The 12,840-nt window shown below is 55.7% G+C and overlaps 2 protein-coding genes across 2 annotated transcripts in view; both read left to right on the top strand.

Annotated features, from left to right (window-relative positions):
* CFAP61 (cilia and flagella associated protein 61) overlaps positions 1 to 11,538 on the top strand; it is a 91,982-nt gene extending 80,444 nt beyond the window's left edge. The window contains exons 25-27 of the mRNA XM_058834905.1: positions 1,111 to 1,201; positions 3,633 to 3,768; positions 10,813 to 11,538. Coding sequence (XP_058690888.1) covers positions 1,111 to 1,201; positions 3,633 to 3,768; positions 10,813 to 10,919 — 334 coding nt within the window. The 3' untranslated portion in view covers positions 10,920 to 11,538. The remainder of the gene's footprint in view (positions 1 to 1,110; positions 1,202 to 3,632; positions 3,769 to 10,812) is intronic.
* On the top strand, positions 5,170 to 6,738 carry INSM1 (INSM transcriptional repressor 1). The gene has a single exon (XM_058834916.1). It carries the CDS (start codon positions 5,170 to 5,172, stop codon positions 6,607 to 6,609), a length of 1,440 nt encoding a protein of 479 aa, XP_058690899.1. The 3' UTR covers positions 6,610 to 6,738.
* Positions 11,539 to 12,840: the final 1,302 nt, after the last annotated feature.

Below are 12,840 nucleotides of genomic sequence, written 5' to 3'. Positions count from 1 at the left end.
TTTCAATGGGTGTGAAGGGAGAACTGAGGTGTCTTTCAGAGCAGGAGGGGGAAATCCTGCCCTTGGACATGGAGGAAGTAAAATCTGCAGAGAGGAAACTGCACATTAGTTGTCTGTGGACAGGTATCTCAGGATGATTAAATCTGTGGAGCGTGTTTAAATTGCCTTATGCAGGTGCTCCCTTAAAGGCCCCACAGCTGAAGCAGGTGAGAAAGTTCCTGTGCTGGTGAGGGCAGTGCCAGGGTCCTGCTGCCGTTCCCAAGGCGTGAGGGTTGGTGGCAGGCACACAAATGCCCCCCTCTCCCAAGCTCCCGGGTGAGCCCGCTGACATCTGCTCGGTCATTACGAGGATGAGCGGGGGCACCTCCTGACCGCAGCGAGCATTAACAAGAATTACACTCGGAGCATCTCACCCGAGCTGGAAAAATGATCTTTCATTATAAAGAGAAGTAAATTACAGCTTTGTAATCTGGCTGCCCTCGGTTACATTTACAGCCAGGAGGTTCTACAGGGAGCAGTGTCCTCTGCATCTTTTTCTTCCTTTTTCATGGAAGAATGCTGCTGTGAATGCTGTCACTGAAAGAAAAAGTTACAAGAGCTTCCTCCTCAAATCGGTTCTATTTAGCTTCGTCACACTAGTGCAAAGAACATATTGCAGCGCTGTGGTGGCCTGTTTTTCTGGCTTTTATTAATCCAGAAACCTTAATGATGAACAACATTTGTGTCATTGTCTACACAAATTTAATTTGTTTATGCAGCAGTTCAGTTAATCCTGCAATCTGCTTTTCTCAAATGAGGACAGATAATGGAGACACCGTTCTTTACAGGTCTTCAGGCTTTTAAATTCTGATAAAATCAGGATTCTTCACTGGGTCTTGCCACAGCTCTGAATTAAGCCACTTTAAATGTAATTACTGAAGCTGGCTGTACATCAGGAACATCCATTAAAAGAATTGATTGACCATGCTGTTACAAGGAGGCATTTTATGAACAAACGATCACGATGGGTCCAGAACTGTAATTTATAAAGGCAAAAAAGCAGGTAAATACTTTATTAGTGGTTAATGAGAGGTTCACAAGATAACTAAATTTCTTCTTTTTTTTTCCCAGCTACTTCAGGGAACCTTGGTCCATGGCCATCTATCACGATCGGTTTATTGATCTGCAGAAGGAACTGCGCCAAACCCTGATGTCAGAACAGGTAAGAAGAACGACTGGCGAGTGCATTTTATTATTTAGGTAATTTGTTAGTGTTGTTCACTTTGGTTTCTTCTCCCATCTTTTTCCTGAAGCTTTGTGTTTCTGTTTACCTCTCTCTTCGGGGAAGCCTGAGCAGCACTGTGTACCTCACAGAGGGGGTCACCACGTACAGCACAGTGTTGAGTTTTCTTGTTTGGGCATATTCTCAAATCTGCCAGTAAACTTGAACTCACTCTATTGTCCTTCACTGCATTTTTGCATTATAGCTGCAATTTAGTACAAGTACCCAGTGGAATCTGGAGCCTGGCTTGTCCATGTATCCCCTTGGGTTTAGGAGTGTTCCCTAATAGGAACACGCTATGGGCCATCCTACACCTGTCTCAGCTGAGCCTGTGGGTAGATTTTTCAACACCTACCCACAGGGCATGGCTTTTGTAATCCAAAGGGTGAAAGCAACTGGCTTTTTCAGCGATAAGTGGATTTCCTGAATAAGGGTGAAATGAAAATGTTTGCTAATGCTGTTTATAGCTTTGGCCCTAGCACCACAGACAGAGGCATAAAGGCTCAGCAGCCTGGAACTGCCTGCCCAAAATCCAAAGTCACTGTGCTCCATGGGGAGAACTAATAACAGCAGGTGTCCAGCAGCCCCCAAAGCTGCCTCCCTCACACCCTGAGGAACCTGTGGCCGATCCCAAACCGAGTTTGTGGTATGATCTCGGCTCCAACCCACTACCTGGGATCAGTTCACCCTGCCCCTGCTCACACTGCTGCTGCCTTTGTTTAACCCCGTGTGGTTCCAGATGGTGGCACTGGCTTTTAAACATGCGCTCATGGAGTTTTTGACTGCGTGGAAAACAAACAGAATTGCGTGTAGATGGAGGCAGGGTGGCAGGAGGAAGGGAGAGAGGTTATGGAGCCCGTGGTTCACCCATCTCCAGGGCCCTACGCTGCCACATCCTGGCTGCAGCCACGGGTGCTCAGCCCTGCCTCCTCCCTGAAGGGCTCAGAGCAGTTTGCCTCCTGTTGTCCTGACCCAGAAAGGGCCTTGGTGCACTTTGATTTGGGTTCTCTTGGAAGACATCTCCAAAGGAGCTTACAAAATTAAGTTCTGTGCAGAATGAGTGGCCTGATTTGAAGTGTTTTTCTTGTCGTCATTCAAACATATTTCTCATGCTGTAAGTTTGAACAGCTTGAGTGAGAGGGGAATTTGTGCCCTAAAAATGAAGGACTCACTTGCCTTACCCTGTCTTTGTGGCAGCAGTCCTGACACAGTCAGTCTCCCTGCATGGACTGGGAGCAGCTCTGTGTGAGTCAGGATTGTTCCTATGGACACAGGTGATGGTATCTGCATTTGAATGAAAATTTGGCATTTTGGACTTTTATTTTTTTTCACGGTGATTTCAACTAGATTTACTAAAAATTATTTTAACTATATTTGCAAAATGTCACTTTTTATGTTTTCACTGGGTGTTACTTCTGTGCACATTGCCAGATCCAGGGTAGGTACCATGTGCTCATGCAGTGCCTCTTAAATGCCTCAGGACTGGCTGTATTTCTATTTGAATTAAGAGACCTACTATCTTTGCCTCTTGTTGCTCATATTCTAGCTCATTTCAGCATGCAGAAAAATTACTAATGAAGTGTAAAAATGAGGGGTAGAGATGCTTAAGAGCTGTGGGTGTAAGCGCAGAGAAGTCAGATATTTCCGGTCAGTTTCCAGAGAAAGTGGAAACGAGTGTCCTGCACACACGGGTGGTATTTACAGAAATGTTTGCTGATGGAAGCACTAACGGCACAGAGAAGCCGGTTATGTTCCGGGGCGCTCAGCCCGTGCTGGAATTGTCACCCGAGGCTGCGGTGGCTCCGGCAGGGCCGCTGGCGCGGGCCGTGTTTACCCCTCGGGGATCGCAGCCTTGTGTTTGCTGCGGCGGTGCAAACACGCAGATGGCAGGGCTGGGGCTGCACCTCCATCAGCTGCTGGATGCTGCCGCACGCCGGGGGCACACGAGCCGTGCCAGACCTTCCGGAACAGCGCTTGGCGTCCGGCAGGATAATGGATGGATGGATGGATGGCCTGCTGCTCCGGCCACAGCTGGGCCGTGCCGAGGCTCGGTTAAAAGGCACGGTAAATACCGGCCAGGGAGCGGGGGAATTCCTCTGGCGGAACCCCTGTGGCAGCCCGTGTCGGGACAGCCGGGGGCTCCACACGGGCTCGTTCCACACAGCCCTCGCACCCGTGGCGGGTGGTGAGGGAGGGAGAGGATAACAAGCAGTGGAGCGCCACTGGCCGCAGTGTGCCCCGGTGTGACCCCGCTCCGTGCCCCGGTGCCCCCGTGTCCCGGCCCCGGCGTGTTTCCAGAGCCCGCTGTCCGCTCCGTGCCCCCGCACTGCGGCCCGGGTGCCGCGGCCTGTCTGACCGCTCTGTCCCGCAGGTGCCCGGCCACAGCCCCGAGCACAAACCCGGCCCAAAGCCGGCGCTTCGGGAGCCCGTCCTGCGCTACCTGCGCCAGCACCGCGCCCAGCTGCCCATGTACGGCCCGACAGACCGCCACAGACTGCCGGCTGCAGGTAAGAGACACGGCGGGGAGCCTCGGGCCTGGGGGGGACTGTGCAGGGAGGAGGGGTCTCGGTGTGGAGCCGTGCGGTGAGGAGGGGTCTCGGTGTGGAACTCTGGAGTGAGGAAGGGTCTCGGTGCACAGCCCCGCAGTGAGGAGGGGTCTCGGTGTGGAACCGTGCAGTGAGGAAGGGTCTCGGTGCTCAGCCCCGCAGTGAGGAAGGGTCTCGGTGCACAGCCCCGCAGTGAGGAAGGGTCTCGGTGTTCAGCCCCGCAGTGAGGAAGGGTCTCGGTGCACAGCCCCGGCGGGGGGGCGGCGGCGCGTGCCCGCGGGCCCGCAGCTGTATGCTAATGTCCCGCGGCCCCGCCCCGCCGCACGCCTGTCCCAGCGGGCGGGCGGGGCGGCCCCTCGACCCCCCTCCGCCGCCCGGCCCGGCCCGGCGGGGGGGTGTCCGGGGGAGCGGCGGCCCCCGGCGCCCCCCGCTCGCCGCCCTTTGTGCCGAGGGTCGCGCAGCTTTATGCTAATGGCGCGCACAAAGGCGCGCGCGGGGGGGCCCCGCTCGCTCGCGTGCCGCCCGCGTGCCCCGCGCCCCCCACAAAGGGCCCGGGGGGGGCGGGGGGCGCTGCCCGCGCGCGCCCCGCTCCCGCCACCTGCGGGCGGCCCCGCGAGCCCCCGCGCGCCGCCGCGGACAAAGGGCCCGGCCCGGGGCCGGCCCCGCCGCGGCTGCACCTGCCGCATCCTCGGGGCTCGCCGAGACACCGAGCGCCGCAAGCGCGGGGAGCGGGGAGCGGGCACCCTCTGCCCCACGCGCAGCGTTTGGGACTGAAACCGAGCGCCGCCGTCGCCGTCCCTCGCCCGTTCCGGGAACCGGGCCGGACCCGTTAGGGTTAGAGTTAAGAGTAACAGGTTCGGTTACCACCGGGCCGGGGCTGTCGCTCCGCCTGCTTCCGACCCCGCAGTAGCGCGGAGCCGTTCCGTTCGCAGGGTTACCGGGCTGGGCCGTGCCCCGATGACCCGTTCGTTATTTCTCCCGCTCGGACAAACGCGTCGCTGGCCACCTGCTGCCGCCGTTGGCCATCACCCCCGGCGGGCAGCACCGCTCCGCTCTGTGCCGCCGCCGTCACGAGCGCCACTTTCGCCTCCTCCTGCGCCGAGCTCCCCTCTCCCCGCACCCCGGTGCCGGCCGCCCCCGCGAGCAGCGCGCTCCCGGGCCGGGAGCGGACGGTGCTCGGTGCCGAGGCTGCCGGCGGCCCCGCTGCCCGCCCCGCTGGCGGCGCGGGGGGCGGCACACAAAGGCCGCGCGTGCCGGGCGGGCGCGGGGGCGGGGCCGGGCGTGTGCCGCTCCGGGCTCAGGTGCGGCCGCGCCGCCGCCGCCGCCGCTGATTGGCCCGTGCCGCCGCCGCCGGCCCGAACAATGGCCCCGGCCCGCTTAAAGGCGGCGGCGGCCGCGCCGCGGGCAGAGCGAGGAGCCCTCCGTCGCGGCCGCCGCCGGCCCGGAGCCGGCGCGAAGATGCCCCGGGGCTTCCTGGTGAAGCGCAGCCGGCGGCCCACCCCCGTGTCCTACCGGGCGCGCTGCTGCCGCGAGGCCGCCGCCGGCCCGCCGCTCCCGGCCGGCGCCGCCCCGCCGCCCGCCTGCCCCGCCGCGCCGCCGCCCCCGCCGCGGGACTCGCCGCCGCCGGTGCCGTTCGGGACGCCCGATGCCGCCGTGCAGGCGCTGTACAGCCCCACGCGGCCCGTCAGCAGGGACAAGTACCTGGAGCGCGGCTTCAGCCTGGGCTCGCCCGTCTCGGCCGAGTCCTTCCCCGCGCCGGCCGTGCCCGGCACCATGGACCCGATCCTCTTCGCCCCGGCTGACCTCAAGCTCTGGGCCGCTGCTGGCCACGCCGAGCCGCCCGCCGCCCACCCCGGCCCCGGTGGAGCCCCCGCGCCGCCCGCCCCGGCCGCGCCGCCAGCCTCGGGCCGCCCGCTGCCCGCCAAGCGCCCGCCGGGCGCGTCCGAAGCCGGGCGGCAGAAGGCTCCGTCCAGCAAGAAGACGAAGGCGATCCGCAAGCTGACCTTCGAGGACGAAGTGACCACCTCTCCCGTGCTGGGGCTGCGCATCAAGGAGGGTCCGGTGGAGGCGCCGGCCAAGGCACGGGGCGGCTGCGCCCGTCCGCTGGGCGAGTTCATCTGCCAGCTCTGCAAGGAGGAGTACGGGGACCCCTTCGCGCTGGCGCAGCATCGCTGCTCCCGTATCGTCCGGGTGGAGTACCGCTGCCCCGAGTGCGACAAGGTCTTCTCCTGCCCCGCCAACCTCGCCTCCCACCGGCGCTGGCACAAACCGCGTCCGCCCACGACCAAGAGCGGCCCCGAGGCGGGCCGGGCACCGGCCGCGGGCCCGGGCTCGGCCCCGGCGGAGGAGACGCCGAAGGAGGCGAGCGGCGGCAGCGGCAGCGAGCGGGACACGCCGAGCCCTGGCGGAGCCTCGGAGGCGGGCTCCGAGGAGGGGCTCTTCGAGTGTCCCCGCTGCGCCAAGCGGTTCCGCCGGCAAGCCTACCTGCGCAAGCACCTGCTGGGGCACGCCGCACCGGCACCGGCACCGGCCCCGGCACCCGCCCCGGCCCCGGAACCCAGCGCCGAGGAGCTGCCTGCCGCCGAGTGCCGCCTCTGCCCCGTCTGTGGGGAGACCTTCCCCAGCAAGAGCAGCCAGGAGCGGCACCTGCGCCTCCTGCACGCCGCCCAGGTCTTCCCCTGCAAGTACTGCCCGGCCACCTTCTACAGCTCTCCCGGCCTCACCCGGCACATCAACAAGTGCCACCCCTCGGAGAACCGGCAGGTCATCCTGCTCCAGGTGCCGCTGCGCCCCGCCTGCTGAGCCGCCCGTGCCTTCCCCGCCGCCCCGCGCCGCTCCCCCGGGGCAGCCACACGATTAGCTTTAATACGGCTTGTGACCTGCTGGAATCTGGCTTTACACTTACCTTCCCGGGGTCTCTCTCTTCTTTTTTCTTTTTTCTTTTTTTTGTTTTGTTTTTTGTTTTGTTTTCTTTTTTTGCTTTTTTTTTTAAATTTTGTTTCTTCGCTCTGGTTTTTATCGATGTGAACAGATCAAACTGCTCGAGAGAAACGAGCGTTTCCTTTAGTGTAGCCACAAATGCCTTGACTCTGCTGTTGATGGTCTCCAGAAAATGCTGTAGAAACTGCCTTAACTGTGACATGCCAACTTTCTGTTCGTTTTGCCCTAAGGTAGCTCATGCGTTGTCTATCTGTATATGTTGGTTTGAGTAATTATGTTATTTATTCGTTATTTATTTATATTAATTATGAAGATTGATATTATTTGATTGCAGATATTCTAAAGTGCTTTTTTTGTCTCCCCACCTGCCATTTCACTGTGCGTTTTAGAAGATCTTTTTTTCTTAAGAGATCTGCTAAAAAGGTTTTAACTTTTATACCTAGAATAACACATGATCTTAACCATTTTATCCTGTGCAACCAACAGCTCTTACTTTTAGATGCAATCTCTTTTTCTACACACATTATTTTCTTAACTGTTAGCTATTTATAGAGTGCTTCGATAGAACTGTTTCAACTGTATAATTATTTACTATTCAAATAAAATATTTTCAAATTCAAGCGTGCCCCCACCTCTTGTGCTTCTCTGTGCCGGGCTGGCCCTGGGGGCTGGGGGGGCTGGCACCCGGCTCCGCACTGCAGCTGGCAGGGTGCCTCCGTAGGCACCAGCCTGCTCTGCGCCGCTTGACAAGATTAATTAAAAAGGAATTAAAGGGAGGAGAAGAGCAGGGTGCGGCGTGGCTGCTCGGGGGGAAGGCTGCCCTCGGAGCAAAAAGGGGTCCCCTGGCCGTGGGCTGGAACCCCAGCCCGGCACCGGGCACAGCCTGCCCTGTGCTCTGCTGCTGGCGAGAGCTGCCAGGACCTTCCCTGGAAGGTGCTGCAGGGAAGGCTCGAGGAGAGGCAGCAGCTGTGAGCGGAGAGCTGGTAGAAATCCCTGCCTAGGAGGGCTGTGCTGTTTGCTGGGTGGCTGCTGCGTGTGCTTGGCGCTGAGGTGTGGGGCTCAGCAGAGCAGCAGCGTCCTGCTTTGGCTGTCGGCTGTGAGCCTGGTGCAAGGAAGGGCAGGCATTTCTCTGTCTCCTGGTAGGGCTGGAGCCGGCTCCCGCCTGGTCCTTGTGCCCTGCAGTGGGGTTTCTGCAGCATCCTTCAGTAACTGTATATAGATATGTACGTATCTGTGCAGATAGATCCATCTCCAGGGCTCGTGTTTGTACGTGGGGATCTGATGGGTTTGGTCAGAATTGTAGTAAAATCTGTGTAAGTGGGGATGGTGTGTGCTGGGTTTGTGAAACCCCTCTCACAGACAGGTGTTGTATGCACCTGTATAATCCTCCCCCTTTGCCAGCAGGAGCAGGTACGGAGCCAACTTCATGGCATGCAAATCTGCTTGGCAGTCCCAAGAGCAAATCCCTGTTCCCAGACTCTGGTGAATGACGGGCCAGGGGGCTGTGAGGGCTTGGTGTGAGCACAGAGGCTGCTCTGTCCTGGGGTGGCAATGCCTTTGAGGCTTTGGCTCCCTGGAAGAGATTTCCAGCCTGTTTCTGCCATCTCCTCTCACCTAAAGGCTCCTAACCCTGATTCACTGTGGGAAGGGCAGGTGGTGGAGCTTCCTGGAGAAAAGTTTCCCAGGAACTGGCTGAGTATCCTATGATAAAGCAAAGTTTGTAGAGAGAGAACATCTTCCTAGAGAAAGCTTTGGTTTTTTTCTTCTTCTGTCAGGATGAACAGTACCAGTGCATGGGTCTGCTCCTGGTGTCTTGACTCCTAGGAAACAAAACTGGTAGTGCCAGGGCTGACTTGAGGCGTAGGCAGAGCTGTGGTTGTAGCTGTAAATCGATATACTGGAAAAGAGCACAGTCTGAGAGACACAGGCAGCAAAGCCTGCCCGGCAAGAGGTTCAGTTTTGCCTTTCCTGGCTTCCCTGGCCTTGGAAAGCCCCAGATCCTGGGTTGTCGCAGACGGTGTCGCAGCTGTCCTTGGAACAGGCTTTCCGCTCCCTGAGGGGACTTTGCCAGCTCATGTGGCCGTCCTCCGGGGCCACTGGACACCATTTCCAGAGCTGTGCCCGCCGCATCCTCTGGAGAAGCCTAATGGCTCCATCCACTGTCACAGCAGTGTCCCTGCTGAAATCCGTGCTCAAAGCCTGTGGCGCCAACAGGACACAAAATGACAGCTTCATACCGCTGTCCATTTCCTAACAGTCAAATAAATCCACGCCTGTCCTGCTAAGAACCAGTTGGAATTTGTGGGGGCCTGAATTCCCCAGGATTTTTGGACTCTCTTGGTAACCAGGCACCGACTCTTGCATGTCCCGCCGAGCAGAAAGGGCGATCAGTGGAGACTCCTGTGTTGGGGAGGAGTAAGGGTGGAGTACACTGGAAACGGCTCTGTTCACAAACATCCTGTAAAAGGGGCGTAATTTGCTTTTGGCATCCCGGGGCTGCAGCAGCTTGGCCAGGGCTGCTGTGCCTTTGTGTCTGCAGCCTTTCTCCATCGTCTGCACCGCAGGGTCCTTGTGAGGGCCAGCCCTGACTGCCCGAGGGGTTCTGGAGAGGTTCCTTGTGAGGGCCAGCCCTGACTGCCCGAGGGGTTCTGGAGAGGTTCCTTGTGAGGGTGAGACTGCCCGAGGGGTTCTGCAGGGAGCCATCAGCATCCCCGTTTTGCCACCTGGCAGTGAAGGGCATTGCAGATGCCGGGAGAGATCACAAAGCCTCCCACTCACACCAGCATCCTTTGGACAGCATTTTGGGGGTGGATCTGTCCCTGCCGCGTACCGGTTCCTGCCTTGCGCCATCCCACTGTAAGCCCCGGCACTGGGCCTGTGCTGGGCTCTGTCTCCTGCTCTGTGCCGGTGAAGCCCAAGCCCAGGTGTGGCTCGGTGGCTGTCCCGGGGGCCGAGCAGCGCGGCTGGAGCCGGGGCGCTCTCAGCAGCAGCCCCTGGGAATGCAGGTGTTGCCTGGTGGGTGCCAGGTCCTGGCAGCACTGCGGCCAGCGCTGCGCAAACAAAGCCTCCTGCTGTCAGCCAACAGATCAATCGCTGATGGCTCTCGGTGCATCCAGCAGGAACGGCTTTGGGCACCATGGAAAACACCGATCCTGCCCCGAGCGTGATGCAGTGGAGGTAGCTGGCACACAGGCTGCTCACGCTCTGTGCGTTCGGGGCCTTCCTCCTCTCTGAGCACACCGAGAGCCAAAGGTGTGTTCTGGGACCGAGTGTTGTGAGCACAGGGAAAGAAACTGGGAGATGAGATAGAGGAAGCTGCCGGCTCCTGAGAAATGCAGCATGGACACCATCCCTGCCCCAGAGCTCAGAGCTGCTCCCGTCCACAGGGGAAGGCTGTGGGGACCTGCCCAGCACCTCCCGGTCTGTTTTTAGGGTGGGCAGCTGCGAGGTATCCATGGGATTGGGGCAAGCCTGGAAACAGGACAAAGATGGGCTTTTGCCTTGGATTTCAGACTCTTCCTCCCACAAGACAAGCCTGTTTAAAAAGCGGCATTGCTGTTGATGAGCTGGGGAATGGCTGGTGGAGTCACGGATGTTTCTCTGGGGCGTGCAGTGCCTGCAGGGTGCCACAGGGCGCTGTGGTTTGCTGCTGCTAACACACCCCCATCGCTCCCGGCTCAGGGGTGCTGGGTTGCGGGGTGTTTTGGGCTGGGTGGGACAGCAGTTCCCTGAAGCACCCAGGCAGCTCCCCTCGGTGAAGGATCCAGGTGTGCAGGTACATCCTGCATGTGGCATTAAACACCTCAGATCCTTCCATGCAGGTAAGAAGCCTCATTGGGGCTATAAATGGTTTTAATAAAATGTCATTTACGGTCCCACATAACAAAGGTCTGCCTCTGGCAACATTGGATGCACCGATCATTGAGATGGGACATGCCAGGCGTGGGCTGTCCTGTGGTACTGGCTCCACAGCAGCCACCAGCAGGCTTGGTTCCTAGCTGTGCCATGGGGTGCAGGTGCTGGGCTGCCCGCAGAGCTGCTCTGACCGTGCTGTTTTCTCCTCAGCAGGCAGCCAGGGGCCGAGGCCGGGCAGAGCCGGGCACAGCGGCAGCAGCCGGAGCCCCGCAGCGGCACAGGGACCCTCCCAGGAGCGCATCCTCCCGACACGGTAATTGGGATTTGCAGCAGCCAGGGCTGCTTAAACCACCTGTTCCTCTCAGAAATAAAGCGCTCTTTGAAAGGTCTAATCGAGTCCCCTGGCAGCTCTGGAGGCGAGGGCATGCAGAGCCCAGCTCCTGTGCTGTGCACTCTGCCTGCTGAGGCTTTCCAGCCTTCCTCAGGGAGTGGGGAAGGTGAGTGATGGGGAGGATTTAACCAGAGCAAAGGCTCTGCTGCTGCGGGCACTGGGCCGGGGCACAGAGGGAGCATGGCTCAGCTGCAGGTTAAAACAGTTCTGCTTTCTCAGGGTGTGGGACCGTGCTGTGTTTATTGGCTCATTTTACAGTGTTTTAGAGGGAAATTGCCTGTAGTGCAATACCAGTTCAGTGACAAATGTGAGGAAAATGATGTACAGCTGGGGGCATCTGAGCTGGGAGGTTTTGGTTTAGTTACACACACAGAAGAAAATCAGAATTTATTACATACAATAAATTCTATTTTGCATTTGCCCGTGGGTCCCTGGAAGTGTCCAAGGCCAGGTTGGATGGGGTTCAGAGCAACTTGGGATAGTGGAAGGTGCCCACAGCAAGGGGCTGCAATGAGATGAACTTTATTGCTCCCTTCCAACCCAAACTATTCTAGGATTCTGTGATAAAAGAAATGTTAAAAATATATTCCTTTTATAGCAGTATATTCTATATAGATGATCTACATAAGTAGAATTCAGAATATGTAGATCGTGTATATTACTTGTATTATATCAAAGCATATTATATTATACAATAGATACTAATATATGTCTGTTAAATATTGCCACTTAGACAATGCATATTAAATATATTATCTACAGCACATAATATCATATATGCATTATACATAATTACTGATACATCACCAATGTTGATGTAATGAAACACTCTTGAATGAAAACAGGAGGTTTTGTCAGCTCTGCAGCCAGGATTTGTGTGCTGTGGAGGACAGTGTAGGTGCTCATATGTGTGCATATCCACTGTACATACATGGTCTGAAATACAGGTTTTGTATCTATATACTGCACTGAATATTTCATGATGCACATCATATATGTGCCAAATATTGCATGTTCATTATATCATGTTATACAGAATTCATACATCACTGATATGATTTTATATACTTTTCTTATATACATTTTTAAATAAAAGTGTACTGCACATATATGCACACAGTATTACAGTTAGCAAAGTAATGTTATAGTTTATGTCATATGTACATATAGCTAGAATATATACCAAGGATGATATGTGCTCATGTAGATACACCTGTATAATATAAAGGTACTATGTTGTATTAACCTATAACCAATTTTTGAATAGAATTATTACCTTTATAGTCATTATTTAATATTCAAAACAAGGTATTAATAAGATAAAATATATAGTGCATATATTATATAATACATTGTAAACTATATAATGCATATCACATTATATAGCTTGTATTATACCTAAATTACAGATCACAGATTGCATATATTTTCCTTAATGTAATAATATATACTCATTGTATCTGTATTTAATGCATATAACATATGCTCTAGCTAATAGAAACATACAGACATGCATAACATCAAATATTAGATATGCAATTTGAAATACTGTAGCATGTAATATATAGAACATAAGATATATATATGTATATTATATATATATATATATATAATATATAATCCCTAATGTGTTTTCTATAGTTAAAGAGATCATATTAATAGGCATAGGAATAAGATAATACCTATACAAATGTTTGTAAAAAATGTTAGGCAGCCTTTTAAAGCTGGATGAAGGTACAATTAATTAGAGGTGATATTTGGAGGAAATTCTTGGCTGTGAGGGTGGCAGGGCACAGGTTTCCAGAGAAGCTGTGGCTGCCCCGTTCCTGGAAGTGTTCCAAGGCAGG

This window comes from Poecile atricapillus, chromosome 3 (genome assembly GCF_030490865.1).
Source record: "Poecile atricapillus isolate bPoeAtr1 chromosome 3, bPoeAtr1.hap1, whole genome shotgun sequence".
Classification (NCBI taxonomy): domain Eukaryota; kingdom Metazoa; phylum Chordata; class Aves; order Passeriformes; family Paridae; genus Poecile; species Poecile atricapillus.
The sequence above is the reverse complement of the archived record's forward strand: the minus strand, read 5'-3'. Positions and strand labels throughout refer to the sequence as shown.